This window comes from Colossoma macropomum, unplaced genomic scaffold (genome assembly GCF_904425465.1).
Source record: "Colossoma macropomum unplaced genomic scaffold, Colossoma_macropomum, whole genome shotgun sequence".
NCBI classification, from domain to species: Eukaryota; Metazoa; Chordata; class Actinopteri; order Characiformes; family Serrasalmidae; genus Colossoma; species Colossoma macropomum.
Window position 1 is genome coordinate 887,602 of NW_023494802.1, and position 19,792 is coordinate 907,393.

Sequence of the window (19,792 nt, forward strand, 5' to 3'; positions counted from 1 at the left end):
TTCAAGCTCCCTGAACTCTTCACCTCCTCTAAAACATGGTATCAATTTTGGCTCCATGTTTTACAAACCATGCCTCGCTTTCGTTTGCCTTGGAGATAGAATAACATCTCCCTTGAGGTGGGGAGCAAAGGTGACTAGCGGTACAGTAGCTCATTGGAGAGGGTCAACGCACCTCTCTGGGTGGCTGTGTTTAGTCTGGCACTACTCCTTCGTTTTCTCATTCTCGCATTCCTTCGCCTTTTCCCCCAGCTGTCTGTTGCGTGTTTGCTTTGGCGGCCGCTTAGCTCCCCTGCCTTTGTCTCTCTGGACGAACATGATCGTCCACAGGAGCAGAATCAATCATGGCTTTAGGCGAAGGAGAAGCAAAGGGGAGGAACTGGAGACTCCATGCACTCTATCCTCCTCTCCCTCCTCCATCAGCCATCTCCAGTGTTTACTCCAACCAAGAACATCGTAAATTTCTCAATATTTACACAACCGGGAGAGGGTCGGCGTAAGACGTGGTTTAGATCTAACAGACACTCTTGGCTAAGCGATATTTTAGCATCTTCATCAAAGAGATGCCCAACCTTTTTCTGTGTTTTCCTGAAATAACTTAAAGGTTGAAGAAGAAATCAAACTCTAAAGGTCAGCAACCTTCTTGCTGTGTAAACACATGGGGAATGTGCAGTATGAACAGTGGAGGAGGAGGATCATGAAGTGTTTTGTAAGGATAACAGATGTTCATGTAGATTTTAATACAAATTTTTGAACAGAAGAAGCCCAGAACAAGTCCTGGTCCAGTGAAATGAAAATATAGCCGAAGTGCAGCTACACTCTTAAAAAAGATGGTTCTTCCAGGGCACTTTAGTCAAGAAAATGTTTCTATATAGAGCCTTTTGTATGTTAAAATGGTTCTTCAGATTGATAAGAGAATGTGTTGTATATGGTTCTGTACTGTACCTTTTTGAAAATGGTTCTTATATAGCAGCAAAAAGGTTCTTCTACTGTTACAAGCTTGACATCATAACAATACACACTTAAAAAAGATGGTTCTTCAGGGGTTCTTTAGTCAAGAAAATATTTCTATATAGAGCCATAAACACTCAACGAACCATTTGCAGGCATAAATGGTTCTTTGCATGGTGAAGTGGTTCTTCAGATTGAAGGAGAATGTGTTTTATGTGGTTCTATGTAGAGATTTTTGAAAACGGTTCTATATAGCACCAAAAAGGGTTCTTCTATTGTTACAAGTTTGCCATTGTCACAATAGTAGAACACTTTTAAGAAAGGTTCTATATAAAGCTAGAGAATGTGTTGCATATGGTTCTATACAGCACCATATTTTCGAAAATGGTTCTTTGTAGCACCAAAAAGGGTTCTTCTATTGTAACAAGCTTGACATCATAAGAAAACCCACTTAAAGAAAGATGGCTCAATTCAAAAATGTTCCTCAACCTGAATGATAAACCCACCCATTCAAACAAGAACTTCTGTCAATTGGAAATTAGATTTAAATTTTGCTTTGAATTTTTAACCTTAAACATGTTTGAAACATTGGCATTGGTTAAACATTTGTTTTTCCGAATTAAGCAAATTGGTAAATGGCTAACAGTTAGCATTACATAGAATGCAATGTATTGCTAACTGAACCCCAGAAGATTTCAGTGACAAACACTGCTGTCATTTACATGATTCAAATATACACACTTAAAAAAGATGGTCCTCCAAGGGTTCCTTAGTAAAGAAAATGGTTCTAAATAGAACCATCAATCTCAAAGAACTCTTGGCATTACAGGGTTCTTTGCATCATGAAAGCGTTCTTCAGATTGATGGAGAATGTGTTTTATATGGTTCCATATAGAACTTTTTTGAAAAGGGTTCTATATAGCATAGCCTCATAAGTCCGGATGTGAGTCACATTGGATCTCGTGATAAGATGGAATGGAAAGGGCGACTCTACAGATTCAGGAAATGTTTGAACTGTATTTCTGTGCTAGATTATATAGAGACATCGAATTTGATGTACACAGACCAAAGAGGGTTGATTTTGACTTTGTCTCCTTACTGTTCTATTCAGTTTATTTCAATTCAATATAATTTAATTCAATACAATGTATTTGGCTTTTCTGGTGGAAGGAAGCTAAATACGAGCCGTGAGGGATGTAATGATAGATTACTCATTCACAACATGTCTTCTTCGCACAGATTAGTAGGAGACGTGGAGTGGTTTAGGAAAAATAGGAAAGAAAACAACAAACAAACAAACAAACAAACCAACAAAAATGGCTCAGCCCAAAGCCTTAGAATGAGAAGAAAATCCGCTTCTTCTGCAGCCTGTCAGAAACTTTCGCAGCTTTGTTGTTTGTTTTTTTTTTCTCTCTCCTCTTATTCCTCCTGTTTTACGGAGGACTGAAGAAGGGACCCATCTGCCGTTTCCGTGGCGACACTTTTTCTCCGGTTCTTTCGCTCGTGGAAGCGAGACGTTTGTTTAATTGGTGTGTCTGTCAGCCTGGTGGAGGGTGAAGCCTCCTCTCGCAGCTTTTCTACACTATGAATATGCGCATGTGTGATATCTGCATGAATTAGCAAGGCCAAAGGCTCTCTGAGCGTTCTGAGTCAAAACAAAACAACTTTCAGACTTACTGCTATTAACAAAATTAAGTTACGAGTGGACATGGCCAGAGGAATCATCCAGTTTGGACAAAAAACGGAATTAACAGTTAAAAAGCATGCTGTTGTCTAATAAGAAATATCTCTAATTCGTAGCTCATTGAAACCAGTTCAGAGATTTTGCAAAAAGTACAGATTCTAAATTTTTAATTTACACTATATTTGTTTTTGTGGGTACACTATTCAAAAACATGGTTCTTTAGTAAAGAAAGTGGTTCTATATAGAACTATAAAGGTTCTGCTATTGTTATGATGTCAAGCTGGTAACAACAGAAGAACCCTTTTTAGTGCTACATAGAACCCTTTTCAAAAAGTTTTTATACAGAACCATCTACAGCACATTCTCTATGAATCTAAAGAACCACTTCACAATGCAAAGAACCCTTGAATCATACAAATGCTTGATGGCGATGGACAGATACATGCTGTTGTGATGGATGCAGTATGTGGTTTAACATTGTCTTGCTGAAATATGCAAGGCCTTCCCTGAAAGAGACGTTGTCTGGATGGGAGCATATGTTGTCCTAAAACCTCTACATACTGCTCAGCATTGATAGTGCCTTTCCTAATGTGTAAGCTGCCCACGCCATAGCCACTAATGCAACCCCACACCATCAGAGATGCAGGCTTTTGAACTGTGCGCTGATAAAAAGCTGATAACAAGCTGGATGGACAGTGTCTGTGGTTTCCAAAAAGAATTTCAAATTTTGATTCATTTGACCACAGAACAGTTTTCCATTTTGCCTCCATCCATTTTAAATGAGCTTTGGCCCAGAGAGGACGGTGGCGTTTCTGGATCATGTTAACATATGGCTTCTTCTTTGCATGATACAGCTTTAACTTGCATTTGTGGATTGACACGGTGAACTGTGTTCACACACAATGATTTCTGGAAGTGTTCCTGAGCCCATGTAGTGATTTTCAGTACAGAATCATGCCTGTTTTTAATGCAGTGCTGTCTGAGGGCCCAAAGATCATGAACATCTTATATTGGCCGTCGGGATTTCTCCAGATTCTCTGAATCTTTTGATGAAATTATGTACTGTAGATGGTGGGATATCCAAAGTCTTTGCAGTTTTACGTTGAGGAACATTTTTCTGAAATTGTTCCACAATTTTTTGATGCAGTTTTTAGCAGACTGGTGAACCTCTGCCCATCTTTGCTTCTGAGAGACTCTGCCTCTCTAAAATGCTCTTTTTACAGCCAGTCATGTGAGTTAGTTGCAAATTGTTCCTCCAGCTGTTTTTTATTAGTACCACTTACTTTTCAAGCCTGTTGTTGCCCCTGTCCCAACTTTTTTGAGATGCATTGCTGCCATCAAGTTCTAAATGAGTTCACGTTTTTCATGAAATGGTAAATGTCTCACTTTCAACATCTGATATGTGTTCTATGTTCTATTGTAAATAAAATATGGGTCTATGAGATTTGCAAATCATTGAATTCTGCTTTTGTTTACATTTATTTACATTTTACACAGCGTCCCAAATTTTTTGTAATTAGGGTTGTACTTCCTAGCTGTGCTAGAACTTGTTCTGAGCTGTTTTCTTGACTAAAAAACCCTTGAAGAACTGTCTTTTTGAAGAACCAAGATAGAAGAGGAGATATTTTATTATAATTTGATCTTTTATATATTTTTCTTTGTATTTTTGTTATTTCTTGACATTGAAACATGGGGGGGGTGATAATAAGTCTACTTCTAGGGGAATTTGCAACATCTTTACACACAGAAAATAATTCTGTTTGTTCTAACTGGTCAACAATTCAGTTTCTGCCCTTGGTCCACTCCAGAACTCACCATCTAACAGCACCAGCCTCTGTGTTAGAGTGAACGCTGCTCCATCTGTGCTAATCAGAACAAGACAAATGGCAATTACTGCTGATCTTTTACAGTGACGAAGATAAAATAGTTGAGTTAATTAATAACAGAGAGATATGTGCATGGTTTATGTCCATCATCTAATCAGCCCGAGTAACAGAACAGTGATTAATTAAGGTCATTTATTCAAGCGTTTGAAAGCAATAAAGTAGATTAACTAAAAAAAGAGAGAGGAATGTACAATTAATAATGAAAGATAGAATCTGTGTTCCTTCTGACAGGTGGTCATTTTGTATGTGTGTGAGTGTGTGTGTGTGTTTTGCGGGGTCCACATCCCCCCCCAGAATGATGAAATCATTAACATTTGGTGACTGTGTGGACTGTGTGGACAGTCTGCTCTCCACAAGAAAAAATACCACCCCAAAACAAAAAAAAAACAGACTTCATTAAAAAAAAAGTAACTGTAAAAGAGGCCAAAGCTGATGTTTTGGTTGCTGAGGTGAAGGATTGGGAACGGCAACAATTGCTCAGGGTTGGGTGGGAGGTGTTGCTGCAGCCCCCCAAGCCCTGAGCAATTGCTCCAGGTTTCAGATATGCTTCACTGTGCTAAAAATACTAAAAGCAAAACAATACAAGACCAGAACTTAAACATATGCTGAGTGTAGTAAAGATCTGTATTAGTGTTGGATGGTAAACTGGTTGAAATTCTGCCTCCGGTACGAGGTTTGTCGGATTATACTGGTCTAACCTGGTATCTGGTTATAGTTATACTGGTGTGCCACAAATAAATCAGATAAATGCAGATAATTTGACATACACTGTAAAAAATGGCCATCAGTTCAACCTATATCATGTGGTAACAAGGAAATTAACTAGTTTTACTCAATCTAAATAACAAAAAGTCGAAAAAAACTAGTTCAAATGTTTGATACTACATGAAGTAATCTTTTCAGGTTGAACTGATGAGCCACTTTTACAGTGTACAAACGATGCAAAATATGCTAATGCTAGCCTGTTTAGAGCGTCTGAGCAGAGATGTTATAAAAGAGGAGGTGGTCACTGCTTGAAATATGAACGGGAAAACTCGTAGCACTATGTGTTTATGAGTAAAGCCCCGCCCTTCAATTAAAAAGCCCATCAGGTTGCTGTTTAAGCCGCGAGTGGGAAAAGCCCCTTCGTTGTGCATGCGCAGCAGCCAGAACAAACTGAAAGATCTTGTCTTTTGTGCATTGTTTGAGCCAAACACTACAAAAAAATTGCCAGATTCTTCACTGATTTCAGATCTGCTTTTGAAGCTTTAATGTAGCTTTTAGATTAGGTGTCATTGGTCTCTCCTCAATCAAAGTGTAACGCTCCAGCCTCCTGCTAGGCCACCTCCAAACACTGCGAGAAGTCAGAGAATCTGGGATCGGAATCGGGATGAGCTGACTGAGGCAAATCGGGTGAATAGCCGTTGAGTGGACAGACGTTGCTTTAAGTATGTTGATTTGAGTCAGGGATGTCTCAAATGAAAATGCAGCAGAGCCTCAATTGCCTTCTTATTAGAAATTTCCAGTTCCACCTTAAATGGTGCAGCAGTTACAGTCGGGAGCCTGTACAGTGCGACAGTGCAATTGCTACTCTATTTAAGGTAGAACAGAAAATTCAAACAGAAAGCTGGCAAATATGAAGCCAACTTCAGATTTGTAGAAATTTGACTGTGCAACATTAAGCACCGATTCTGCCAAGTGAGCAGTGTCAGAAAGTAACATTAATAAAGATTTATCTCTATTTTGTTCATTTTTTTTTGCTATTGTGCACAATACAGATATTTACTTGTTAATCTTTTTATTAAGTGAAGAAACACCCCAGAATACTAAGCCACTGTTTACCTACAGAAAGGTTTATTTGAAGATATATATGCACATTTGGGACAAACCCAAAATCATAACTTTACAGCATTTTATGATACATTTTGTCTGATGTAAATGATCCACCTCTAGCTGAAAGCACCACTGATACACTACTATGTATTTGTGTATGTGTGTGTATGTCTGTGTGTGTATGTGGATATACTCTGGGGGAATTAGTGAGGTGTTATCTGTAACTCTAAGTTGTGGAGGTCGTATCCATTCCTCCGGGAGCGTTTCTAAACACTTCTCCTGCCGATTAGTGCCAAGAATCAATTCATCACAACAACAGGCTAATGATTCTCACACTCATCAATACTGTCAGTGAAGGCTTTCAGCTTTAAACATTTAAACATTCAAACACAGAGCTAAAACTTTTGCATTTACAGGCATTTGAAGGCTTTAGCATTTAAACAAGACACTAAAATTTCAGCATTTAATCATTTACAGGTGGCTAAAGCTTTAGAATTTAAACATGATGCTAAAACTTCATCATTTAAACATTTTTAGGCTGCCCAATCTTTAGCATTATACAATTACAGGCTGCTGAAGCTTTAGCATTTAAACAAGACACTAAACCTTCAACATTTAAACATCTGCAGGCTCTTAAACGCTTAGCATTTACATAAGATGATAAAACTTCAACATTTAAATATTTAGATGCCGCAAAAGCTTTAGCATATAAACTAGATGCTAAAACTTCAACATTTAAACATTTGCATGCTGCTAAATCTTTAGCATGTACACAATTACAGTCCACTAAAGCTTTAGCGTCTTGTTTAAATGCTAAAGTTTCAGCATTTAAACATTACAGGCTCCCAAAGCTTTAGCATTTGAACTAGACGCTAAAACTTCAGCATTTAATCAGTTATATACTGCTAAAGCTTTAACATTTTAACACGGTAAAACTTTATGTAAACAGACGCCACTAAAGCTTTAGCTTTTAAACATTTACTGTTAAAGCTTCAGGGTATAAACGAGTACAGACTGCAAAAGATTTAGCATTTAAACACGTTGCTAAATCTTTAGTATTTAAATGTTTACAGATGGATAAAGCTTCAGCGTTTAACATTTACAGGCCGCTAAAGTTTCAGTATGCAAACATGCGACTAAATGTTTATTCTTGCTCCTGTTTGGACGAAAGGGGCCTTAACGACAGCCCTAGTTTTTACTGTCTGTCTGTCTGTACGTCGGCCTCTCTCTCTCTCTCTCGACTGAGTGTGGCCAAGTGCAGATGAGCCGTTTAGTTCTAACAGTGCTAATGAAGTCTGAAACCTCATGGTGTTGTAAAGCAGATCAGAGTGTCATTCAGGACGGGACGTCCAGAGGGGCCGCGGTGGGATAAAAAGCCCCACAGCACACACTCTGTGACAGTTACAGGTCAAAAAACAACCTCACACACTCTTTATCACTCCACCCCCCGCCCCCCGCCCCCCAGACACACACACTTGATTGATATTTCTGATCTGCCAGAACGAGTTCAGACCTCAGAACGTCTGAAGCGCAACTGACGACGGCGAGATTTACAAAGAAGCCACTGCTTATTGATCGCCCGCAGCTTCATTCTCCTTTTTAACTCCCCCTCTATGTCTCTCTGTCTCTTTTACGCTCTCTCTCTCTCTCTTTCAAAGAGTTGAGGAAGTGATGGGAAAGAGGGAGGGGAGAAGGAGCGATGGAATAAACAGCTAATTACGCTGGGATAAGAGTAAACTTGTGCGCTGGGGGGGATCGAGGCTTTCCTTTAGACGTTTGCGTTGATGTCCAAACGTGTTCTGTCTCCGCTTCATCACACGCTGTTTCCTTTCCTGAGCTTCTCTCCAGAGTAAATGATTGACATTAGACTTTGTCTGTGTGAAAGCAGAGCTGACCTCATTTTTCTTTTGGAGATGCTGGCATAAGCAAGGCTGGGCAGAGAACTCTGAAAAAGTAGTGAGGGCTGAATACTAAATACACTGTCCTGAATGTATTCGGGAATGTATTTTGTTACACTACATAAAAAGTAATGTATTCATATTACATTACGAATACATTTACAATACATATTGGTACACAGAACATGGGAAAAACATTCTTCATGCAATTATTTTGTCAATACATTTCACAGTAAAAGTTGAGTAACACTGAGATTAATAACTGATAATGATTTATTAGTCTACTCAGGCTTTAGCAGAGCTCAATAACACTGAGATTAATAACTGATCACACTGATTTATCAGTCTACTCAGGCTATAATGGAGCTTAGTATCACTGAGATTATTAACTCATCACACTGATTTATCAGTCTACTCAGGTTTTAGCTGAACCCAGTACCATTGAGATTAATAACTGATCACATTGATTTATCAGTCTACTCCGGTTTTAGCCGAGCTCAGTAACACTGCGATTAATAACTGATCACATTGATTTATCAGTCTACTCAGGCTTTAGTAGAGCTGACTAACTGAGAGATTAATATCTGATCACATTGATCACTGATCACATAGAATGTAACTACTGCACCCTTTAAGGTGGAACGAGAAAATTCGCACAAGAAGCTAAGAAGCTGACTTCAGCTTCTTTCAAGGCAGTGAGTATTTTCAGTGGGCTTTTGTTTTAGGAAGACGGGCTTAGCTTCAGCTACTGTACATAGCCAGCCATGCATCTAGCTAACACTGACAGAGTTATAAAAAAAAACATGAGCAAACGATTGCCATTGTCAAAGTTTATTATTGCTCTCATTCGTGTTGGTTCAGCGTCCTCAACCTGGCAACCCGCGTCAGTATTGTGAGGAGGGGGCAGGGCGGACAACTCTCCAACATTTTGAATTTGGACTGCAGTACCCATTTTAAACGCTTACTGTCAGTATTACATATTATTCCTTTTAAAATGTTGTGTTTCTCCCTTAAGAGCGAAAACGCCTTCGTTCTGTAAACGCTGACAGAATCTGCTCAGTTCTGCAGGATGCGCTAATTTGCTTATAAATAAATAATTTTCCATCTTGACACGAACGCAAAGCGGGCCGCAGATCCTCATCCATTAGCTAATGCTGTACATGCTGGAGAAAAGGTCAGCACGACGCTTCACTGAAACCTCTCAATGCTTCAAACGCCACTTAAGCAAGACAGCATGTTAAAAAATTACACGCAAATAAAAAGCTTTCAGGAGAGACGAAGAAGAAGAAGCTCCGCAGACTGAGAATGTTAAGAGGCTTTAAGTGGGATCTGTGGGCAGCTGGGCATTAACAGACCACCATACGTCAGCTTGATCTTTCTATCTATTGCACTCCTTCAGCTCTCTCTTCTCTCTGTCTGTCTCTCTCTCACTTATCTTTCATTTCTCTCTGTTCTTTTGTTCTATCTTTTCTATTTTCTCTCTCTCTCTCTATTCTTTTGGTCTATCTTTTCTCTCCTATCACACTCTCTTTCATTTCTCTCTCTCTTTTGTATCTGTCTCTCCTTCCTGTCAGCTCTCTGACACTCTTGCTCTTTCCCTCCTCTACTTCTCTCTCTTCATTCTTTTCCTTTACATTTTCTCTCCTATCTTTCATTTCTCTTTTCTTTGTCTCCCTCCTTCCTCTCAGTACTCTAGTTTTATAGTTCTTTTTATTCTCTCTCTTTTCTTTTGTTGCTCTCTCTTCTTCTTTTGCTCTTTCTCTTCTCACTCTCTCCTTTTTTAACTCTCCTTTCTCTTCTTGCTCTGTCTGTCTCTCATTTCTTTTTAGCTCTGTCCTTTCCACCCGTCTCTCTTTCCTTTCTTGTTTTCTTTCTCTCTCTCTTTCCTCTCACTTCTTTACTCTATCCTTTTCCTCTCTTTTCTCCTTATTCTTTAGCTCTATCCTTTCTCTTCTCTCTGTCATTGTCATGTCTCTTCTTTAGCTGTCCCCCGCTCTCATTCTCTCTACATTTTTTTTTCTCTATTTAATTCTATATAAATATCTTTTTCACTCCTTTCTCTTCTCCATTTCTTTCCCTCCCTCCTTTCTCGTCTTTCATTTTGCTTTCTTACCTTTCTCTCTTGTTCTCTCCCTTTCTCTTTTCTCCATTTCATTCTCATATGTCTCTCAATCTGTCTTTTTTCTCTGTCAGAGTCTGCATTTCTTTAAAATACTTGCATATTATATGTGTTACAAACACTCGAAAATCCTGTAATAATAATAATAATAATAACAACAACAATAACAATAATAAACACTATTCTTACAAGTATTATTATTATTATTATTATTAGGTGTCCACAAACTTTTGGCCATTGTGTGTGTTTTATTGAGGGATATGAGAGCATTGATTGGTTCACATGTTTGTCACTCTGTAAGTCTGTATGTGTTGTTTCACAGTTTTGATGTTTTCATTATTGTGCACTGAGAGCGTTTGGACTCCTTGGTCTCCTCTATGCTAGCACAGGCTATCCCAGCCAGTGATTAAGTGGGTTGCCAGATTCAGCGAACAAACCACATTCATCACCACACACCACAAATACAGCAGTGTGAGGGTGTGTTTGCACGTGTGGGAGGTGTGTGTGTTGGAGAGAGAGTGTGTGAGGCATGTTAATGAATAAATAAATGAAATATAGACCTAGCACAGTCGCTAAAGACTACATTCTGCTGCATTTGCATATGTTCAGCAGATGCTGGCCAAGTGTGAAGAAATCTCACTACAATCTGTGAATCCATCCATCTGACGCAGCCCAAAACTCGGCTTTGGACAATGGCTGTTCCCCGAGTTTCCACAAACTAAATGGAGTTTCAGTGCTCATGTCCTCCTTATGAACTCAGCTAGGCTGACAGGCTTAAATGTACAGTTTTGCTGATATTACTGACCAGTATAGACTATAGACTATATTTTATTGATATACCTTTTTTGGTTTATTCATTTTGATCTTAAAATGCGAAATAAACAGTTTAAACACTGCTTGCTACACCAATGGTAATTAAACGTAGAATTCCACACAGACTATTAGTGCTTAAAAATTTGGTTCTTCAAATGGTTCCATGTAGCACCATGAACACTCAAAGAACACTCGGCATTATTAATCTGTTCTTTGGATGGTGAAATGTTTCTTCAGATTAAGTGAGAATGTGCTTTAAATGGTTCCACATAGAACCTTTCTGAATGATGTCAAGCTTGTAACAATAGCAGGACCCTTTTTGGTGCGTTGTATTCAATCTTGTCCAAAAAGCTTCTATACAGAACCATCTACAGCACACTGTCCATCAATTTGAAGAACTATTTCACCATCCAAAGAACGATTTGATCATGCAGTGTTCATTGTTCTATATAGAACCATTTTCTTTACTATAAAAACCCTTGAAGAACTCTAAAGAAGGACTGTTTTCCATTTAAAGCCAGAATGCATTTATTACCTTCAGTAATTCAACGATATTATTTCACTGACCCAAAGAATGTCTCTCTGAGAGTTGTTCGTAACATGTAGGTGGATCTGATTAGGTATTATGTGTTATGTCTCTGTAATTACATGACGCAGGATGAGTAACAATGCAAAACATTGTCAGGACTCAAAGATGCCTAACGCAGTGCATGCTGGGACACACAGAAAGACACTAACAAGGTTTATTCTTCTTCATTCAGACCCTTCCAATTAGCTCCCAAAACAATGCTTTTCAGCCCCAGACGTGAAGACCCTCGTGCTCCGCATATGTGTTTCCCCACGTGACCCAGCTCTGCTAATGAGCTGAAGAGTTGATTACGGTTTGTTAAGATGAGTTTTCCAGGACTGGGATTGTGAACCACTGACTTAACAAGGGCACACTATATGTGCTGTGCCACCCAGAACCTTTCAGGAACTAATGAGTTACGAAGCCATAGAAGCTCCTCCACCAAGGTTCAGGAACCTCATGAGGAGCTAAAGAGTTCCTGCCACCATTTTGGTAGCAACATCAAGTTCACTCAGCAGTGCTGTGGCTGTTTGTTACAAAATAACAAAGCCATGACTGATCCAGCAAAGGCAGTAAAACATTTAACACTTTTTAAATCTTATTTTGAAGTGTATTAACTGATATATTTGAGTGTACTACCATGGTTTAATTTGATTTGTTGCTGTAGTGATAACAATTGAAAGCTGAAATCTAAACGGCTGAGATTTCCGGCTGCATCCCAAACCGCATACTACCTCACTAAGTAGTGTGTAAAATTAGTGCATATCCCATTAGATGTGCACTCATTAGTGTAGTAGGTGAAGTACGGAAGTGTGTGGTTTGGGACGCCACGTTAGATCAGCCAGTGAGACACGTTCAACAGCTTCTCTGCTGTGCTGCTCGTTAGCTGCTCATTAAACACCTCCATAAGAAAGTTTGAGGTGTTTGTTGACTAAGGACCATTTACTGAGGTTGATGCATTTTTGAGGTAAATTGATGAAAAATTCAAATGAGAAGCTGGTGAATAAGAAACTGACTTTATGTGTGTGTATGAGTTTATTATTTAAGAGATTTGGCAGTTTTGGTAGCCACTTTTCTTAGTTTTTATAAAATATCACACACTGGAGTGTTCTGAACTCTGTTGATGTGCAGGTTATACAGGTCCACCAATCTAGCTAATCTTCTCCTCGTAGTTTTTTCTGGTGACGCATCTAAAGCATCTACATACCTTTTAATCTTTTTCATGGTCATTCTGGTCTGTTTTGTTGGTTTTTATCCACCTGCAGGGCTGTATTTGCAGTAACGGTGATGACACAAGCTCTATCAGAGCACAGCCAGAGTTACAGCTCACCTACCAACATAGAGACGTGGTCTTCTTAATGACATAATCCAAGACTTTGAATAGCCACTTTTCCACCCAGGTTCCGAAATCTTTTGAAGAATTAAAGAGTTTTGTAACTATAGACACTTTCTCAAGTTTCCAGAGTCTTTTGAAGATCTGAAGAGTTTTAGGATTACAAGTGCTTTTCTACCAAAATACCGAAACCTCTTGAGGATCTACAGACTTATGGAACTGCAGTCACGTTTCTACTGAGGCTGTAGAATCTTTCCAGGAAACTGAAGGGGGTTGAAACTATAGGTGTTTTTTTCAAAAGATTTCCAACTCCACTATATATATATATATATAATATATGTGTGTGTGTGTGTGTGTGTGTGGTGTGTGTTCTTCAAGGGTTCTTTAGTAAAGGCAAGGATCCTATATAGAACCATGGACATTCAAAGAACACTGTGCATGCATAAATGGTTCTTTGCATGGTGAAATGGTTCTTCAGATTGATGGAGAATGTGATGTATATGGTTGTATATAGTACCAAAAAGGATTTTTCTATTGTTACAAGCTTGTAACAGTAGTGGAACCCTTTTTGGTGCTATACAGAACTAAAGCTTATATGTAGAACCATATACAACACATTCTCAATCAATCTAAAGAACCATTTCACCATGCAAAGAACCATTTAAGAATGCAATGGTTCTAAATAGAAGAATCAAAGAATTCTAGAAATGTTCGCAATTGTTCACAGAGATTGCAGAACCCTTTCAGGAACTTGAGAATTCTAGAACTGTAGGTGCTTTTGCACCAAGATTTCAGAAATTGTTGAAAAGCCAAGGAGTTTCAGAGCTACAAACACTGAGGTTTTAGAACCAACTGAGAAACAATAGGAATGATAAGAGCTAACAGAGGCTTTATCACTGTTTAAGGAACTAAAGAGCTCCAAGGTTTCCAAACCATTTAGGAATCTAAAGAGTGCCAGAACTACGGACCAAGGTTCCAGAACCATCTGAGAAAGAACTAATAGAGGCTTTATCACTGTTTGAGGAACGAATGAGTTCCAGAACAATAGGCACTTTTTCACCAACGTTTCAAAACCTCTTGAGGAGCTAAGGAGTCTGAGATGTACTGGCACGTTTCCATAAAGAATTCAGGACCTTTTGAAGAATTAAATATTTTAGGAACCATAACTGCTTTTCTACCATTTTCCAACTGTTTGAGGAACTAAGAGATCATCTATATCATCTAGCAAGATCATCTTCGAGAATGTGAAGGTGTCAAAACTTTACACTTAGTGACATATATTCAGACATCCAAAGCCAGACAACAACAGCTCAGCATTCCAGATACCTGAGAAAACACTATTTTCTCCAACCCAGCAAACAAGTGCAGAAACTCAGGGTATAAACTGAATTAATGATGAGTCAAAATCAAAAGAGAAGGCCAACACAACTTCACACTCAACATATTCTCAAAGATGAAGCTCTTAAAGGCACGCAAGATGTAGTTTTCTGCACAAGTGTCAATGCTTGCATCAGCTATGCCACACATATAGACCCATAGCACAGGGTTTTAGTATCAAGGCCACAGGTTTGTTCCTACCTTCTCCTGACGACAGCAGAGCGTCTGTGGAAGAGAAGAGAAAAGTGAAGGTTAGAAACAAGAAGGCAAACAAAAAGAAATGTCATAGTTTGGAGAACAAATTTTCCCACTTATTCCAAACGTAGACAATCAGCCAGGACAGGCTTAGTGCTTTTTTTAGTTATTTACTGAAGCTATAAAGCTAATATACACTTTTAAAAATAAGGTTCTTCAAGGGATCTTCAGTCAATACAATCGTTCTGTTTAGAACCATGAGTTCAAAATACAATCATTTGCATGCTTAAAATGGATCTATATAGCACCAAAAAGGTCCTGCACTTTAAAAAAATGGTTGTTTAAGGGTTCATTAGTAAAGACAATGGTTCTGTTTAGAAACTTGAGTTCCTTAAAGAACTATTTGCATGCTTAAAGGGTTCTTTGCACGGTGAAATGAAAATGGTTCTGTATAGCACCAAAAAGCGTTCTGCACTCTCAAAGAAATAGTTCTTCAAGGGTTCTTCAGTAAAGACAGTGGATCTATAAATAACCATTTGCAAGCTTAATGGATTCTTTGCATAGTAAAATCGTTCCTTAGATTACTGGAGAATGCGTTGTATATGATTCTATACAGAAGCTTTTTGGAAATGGTTCTATTTAGCACCAAAACGCGTTCTGCACTCTTAAAAAAAGTGTTCTTCAAAAGGTTCTTTAGTAAAAGGTTCTTTGCTTTTTTAAAGAACCCTTTGGTTCTTTAAAGCATTCTTTGAATTGTGAAATGAAAATGGTTCTGTATAGCACCAGAAAGCATCCTGCACTCTTAAAAAAGATGGTTGTCAAGGGATCTTTAGTAAAGAACCATCTGCATGTTTAAAGAATTCTCTGCATGGTGAAATGGTTCTTCAGATTGATGGAGAATGTGTTGTATATGATTCTATATAGAAGCTTTTTGGAAATGGTTCTATATAGCACCAAAAAGGGTTTCTGTATGGGAAAAGGTTTCATACAGAACCATATACAACACAATCTCCATCAATCCAAAGAACCATTTCATCATGCAAAAACACTAATTCTCCAAATCGTCCTATACAGAACTCACGGTTCTAAACAGAACCATTGCCTTTACTAAAAAAACTTTAAAGAACGGTCTGTTTTAAAGAGTATAGCAAAACATTCTAGTGTTTCAGCTTTGTGACCTACTTCAGTCCATCTTCATAGATATCAGTGTGCCAGTGTAAAAAACACATTATGAAGTCTATTAGAGATTACTTAAGCAAGAATTCCATCTATTTTTCAAAATTCCTGCATAATTAAAAAATTTAAATAAAGTTTTTCAGAGCAGTTCCTGAACAAAATTCACCAAAATTGGTGGTGATATAATCAGACATCTGAAGAGTTTTATGCTTCCAAAACCTCCTTCACAGAAAGGTAATATGATAAATGGTTATGAATACGCTGTCTGATGTGTGAGACACTGTTTTACAATGGTTTTGAGAAGAATTTGGCAGAGGGGCACATGCAAGACCAACCAGTCCCCAAAGAAAATGTATTATTTTCAGATTATCCACTATTTTACCATCATCAACATTCCATATAAAACTCAGAAGACACATGTGGGTTCACTGGTGGTTTTGGATAGTACAATCCCGTTTCCGAAAAAGTTGGAATGCTGTGCAAAATTTAAGAAAAACACAATGCAATGATGTGCAAATAGTACAAAGACAACATATCAAATGCTGAAACTAAGACATTTTATGTTTTTTTTTAAAAATGTGTCTATTTTGAATTTAGTTCCAGCAACATGTTCCAAAACGTCTTGGGACAGGGGCAACAAAAGGCTGGTAAAGTTTGTGTAATGCTATAAAAACATCTGGTGGTTAATTGGCAATAGGTCAGTAACATGATTTGGTATAAAAAGAGCATCCTAGAGAGGCTGAGTCTTTCAGAAGTAAAGATGATGAGCAGTTCACCACTCTGTGAAAGACTGTGCAGGCAAATAGCGCAACAATTCAAGTATAATGTTTCTCAACATAAAATAGCAAAGAACTTGGTGATTTCATCATTCATAGTACATAATATCATTAAAAGATTCAGAGAATCTGGAGAAATCTCTGTCTTCAAGGGACAAGGCCAAAAACCAATACTGGCTTGCTGTGATCTTCAGGCCTTCAGACAGCACTGCATTAAAAACAGACACAATTCCATAGTGGAAATCACTGCATGGGCTCAGAAGCACTTCCAAAAACCAATGTCTGCAAACACAGTTCATCACTGCATCCACAAATGCAAGTTAAAATTCTATCATACAAAGAAGAAAGCATATATAAACAGAATCCAGAAACACCTCCACTTTCTCTGGGCCTAAGCTCAAGCTCTTTAAGATGGACTGAGACTAAATTAAAAAGTGTCCTGTGGTCCAACCAATCAAAATTTAGAATTCTTTCTGGAAATCATGGACACCACGTCACCCAGGCTGAAGATCATCCAGCTTGTTATCAGCGCACAGTTCAAAAGTCAGCATCTATAATGGTATAGGGGTGTATTAGTGCACCTGGCATGGGTGACATGCACATCTGTGAAGGCACCATCAATGCTGAATGATATATACAGGTTTTGGCACCATATGCTGCCAACCAGACGACGTCTTTTTCAGAGAAGACCTTGCTTATTTAACAACAATGTCAAACCACATTTTGCATGTATTAGAACAGCATGGCTCCGTATTAAAAGTGTCCAGGTGCTAAACAGGCCTGCAGTCCAGACCTGTCACCCACCGAAAACATTTGGTGCATTATGAAACAAAAAATTCAAAAAAAGGAGACCCCGAACTGTTGAGCAACATTTCACTTTCAAAACTACAGCAGTTGGTCTCCTCAGTTCCCAAACACTTACAGAGTGTTGCTAAAAGAAGAGGTGATGAAAACACAGTGGTAAACATGCCCCCTGTCCCAACTTTTATTGGAATGTGTTGCTGGTATCAACTTCAAAATGAGCATATATTCTTCAAAAAACAATAAAATTTCTCAGTTTTAACAGTTAATATGTTTTCTTTGTACAATTTTCAAGGAAATATCAGGCTTACATGATTTGCACATCATTGCATTCTGTTTTTATTTACATTTTGCACAGCATCCCAACGTTTTTGGAAACGGGGTTGTAAATAAAATGTTATATTCGTGTTGTAGTCATGGTGATGCCTGGTTCCTATTACCACCACTGTAAAAAAAACCTGAACCATTTCACACTAAACCACTCTGAGTGACTCTGATTACATCTCAGTAATTTAATGTTGAAGAAATTTCCAAAAAAAGCCCATTAACAGCTCAACAGGTAAGCACTGATTTAGGCATGCAGTTAGCACCATGCTAATCCATCCACCAAACATGTCTTGGCCAAATAACCACATTTGGGGTAAGAAAGCGTACATCTGATGATTCAGCACACTATCATAACATGTTTTTTTCAACAGTAATAGATAGATAGATAGATAGATAGATAGATAGATGTAATATGCAATATGTGTATTATATATAATATTATAATTACTAAATAAACAATTATCCATCCAGGACATTGTATCTGTCACACATTTCTCCAGCAAGGACTCTAATTCCCAGAACTCCTGGGATGATCACACTGATTAATGAGCATTTTCACCTGATCTGCGTATCATGTGGTCTGTGTAGTTAGCCTAGTTAGCTTAGCCTTTTTGCGAGGTATTGCAACTGTCTTCAGATCTACTGAGTCTTTCCTTCTGATTACCAGTTTGGTTTCTTGTCTTCTGGTTTTGTATTGTTTTGGATTTGACCTTGAACTGTTTTGTGACAATGATTTCGAACTAGTAAAGCCTCATCATTTTAATACGCATGCGTCTGTCTTATTCTGTCACATTACAATATCATATCCTCTCACAGGAAATACTGGTCAAACAGCAGACCACCTTCAGTAACAGACAGTTTTTTACCAACAGTGATCACCCTGTATGACAGTTCATCACTGTGCCGGGACATCATTGTGCATTAGGGAATATTCCTAGAATAAGCTCATCTATTATGATCCGGTCTGGGGTCAGGTGGTAAAGAACGGTGTGGTGCAATATGTATGCACGAAAAAACTTCAAACCCACTTATGCAGTTGTGACGAAGATTCTGACATTCACCAGCGTTTTCTTATTTGGGATTTGTTCTTAGGTAAGAACAGAATCCACACACACTCAAGAGCACAAAGGTGTGAACAGTTCTGCGCTTTAAGAACACGTCATGAATCTGATGTAGACTTTTTCTTAGGACCATTCTCTTCATTTAAGAAAAAGACTTAGGAGAATATTGGAGAATGAGGCCCAATGCAAAATGCAAAAAAAGAACCCTGATGGTTTCTTATGTAGGCTGTGGTGCATTTTACAGCTTAAACCACACAAGACACATTTAGAATTTGTATTAACTGATATTTCCATTTTCCACTCAGAGGAGCAAAATGGGGGAAAAAACATCAAATCAAGTTGTCGAAAAAATGTAGCAATCACGAACGAGCGGTAACGAAGGAAGAAACCAACAGAAAAAAAGTCCTCTTTGGAAAATATGATAATTGTGCGGACATGGCAAAGTGAGAGTTTTCTCTTTTTTTCTGAAGAAAAAAACAATTTTTCAAAGCCTTTTGCTTAAAAATGCAGTTACAAAAACATACTGTGGAAGAAGAGGTGTGGTCAAGTGTCACATACAGGACAGAGAGCAGGCTGAGTAGCTGACAAGATTCACCTGTGTCTTGTTTCTGGGTCGTCCTGGAGAGCCATCTTCAAGATGGAGATGGTGGCTGGAGCTAGAACACTGGTTGCTGTCAACAAGCTCAGCATAAGCTTCCTGTCCGCTTCCTGGCCCTGGGCCAGGGCCTCGAAGCGGACCTGGTTTTCCCTTTGGAAATCCAGGACAGCCTGATGTTGGGTCTGCTGCAGGAGGAAGAGCGCTTTGACAATCTCTCCAAGTGGTGAGCACTCCATAGCTGTGTCCCAATTCAGGGGCTGCATCCTTCAGAGGCTGCATTTGAAGGCCGACTGCGTCACTGCGGTGCGACTAGGCTGTCCCATTTTGAAGGCTCCTTCATACGCACAGAGAAATGTGTCCTTCTTTTTCATGACAACGAAGAATTCAACGGGTGGATCCTTCACCAGCCAACATATGCTG

At 38.6% G+C, this 19,792-nt stretch overlaps 1 protein-coding gene across 1 annotated transcript in view; it reads right to left on the reverse strand.

Annotated features, from left to right (window-relative positions):
• Window positions 1–19,792, reverse strand: part of LOC118822071 (cadherin-4-like) — a 501,575-nt gene that overhangs the window by 241,862 nt on the left and 239,921 nt on the right. Inside the window, exon 3 of the mRNA XM_036590895.1 lies at window positions 14,640–14,663. Coding sequence (XP_036446788.1) covers window positions 14,640–14,663 — 24 coding nt within the window. The remainder of the gene's footprint in view (window positions 1–14,639; window positions 14,664–19,792) is intronic.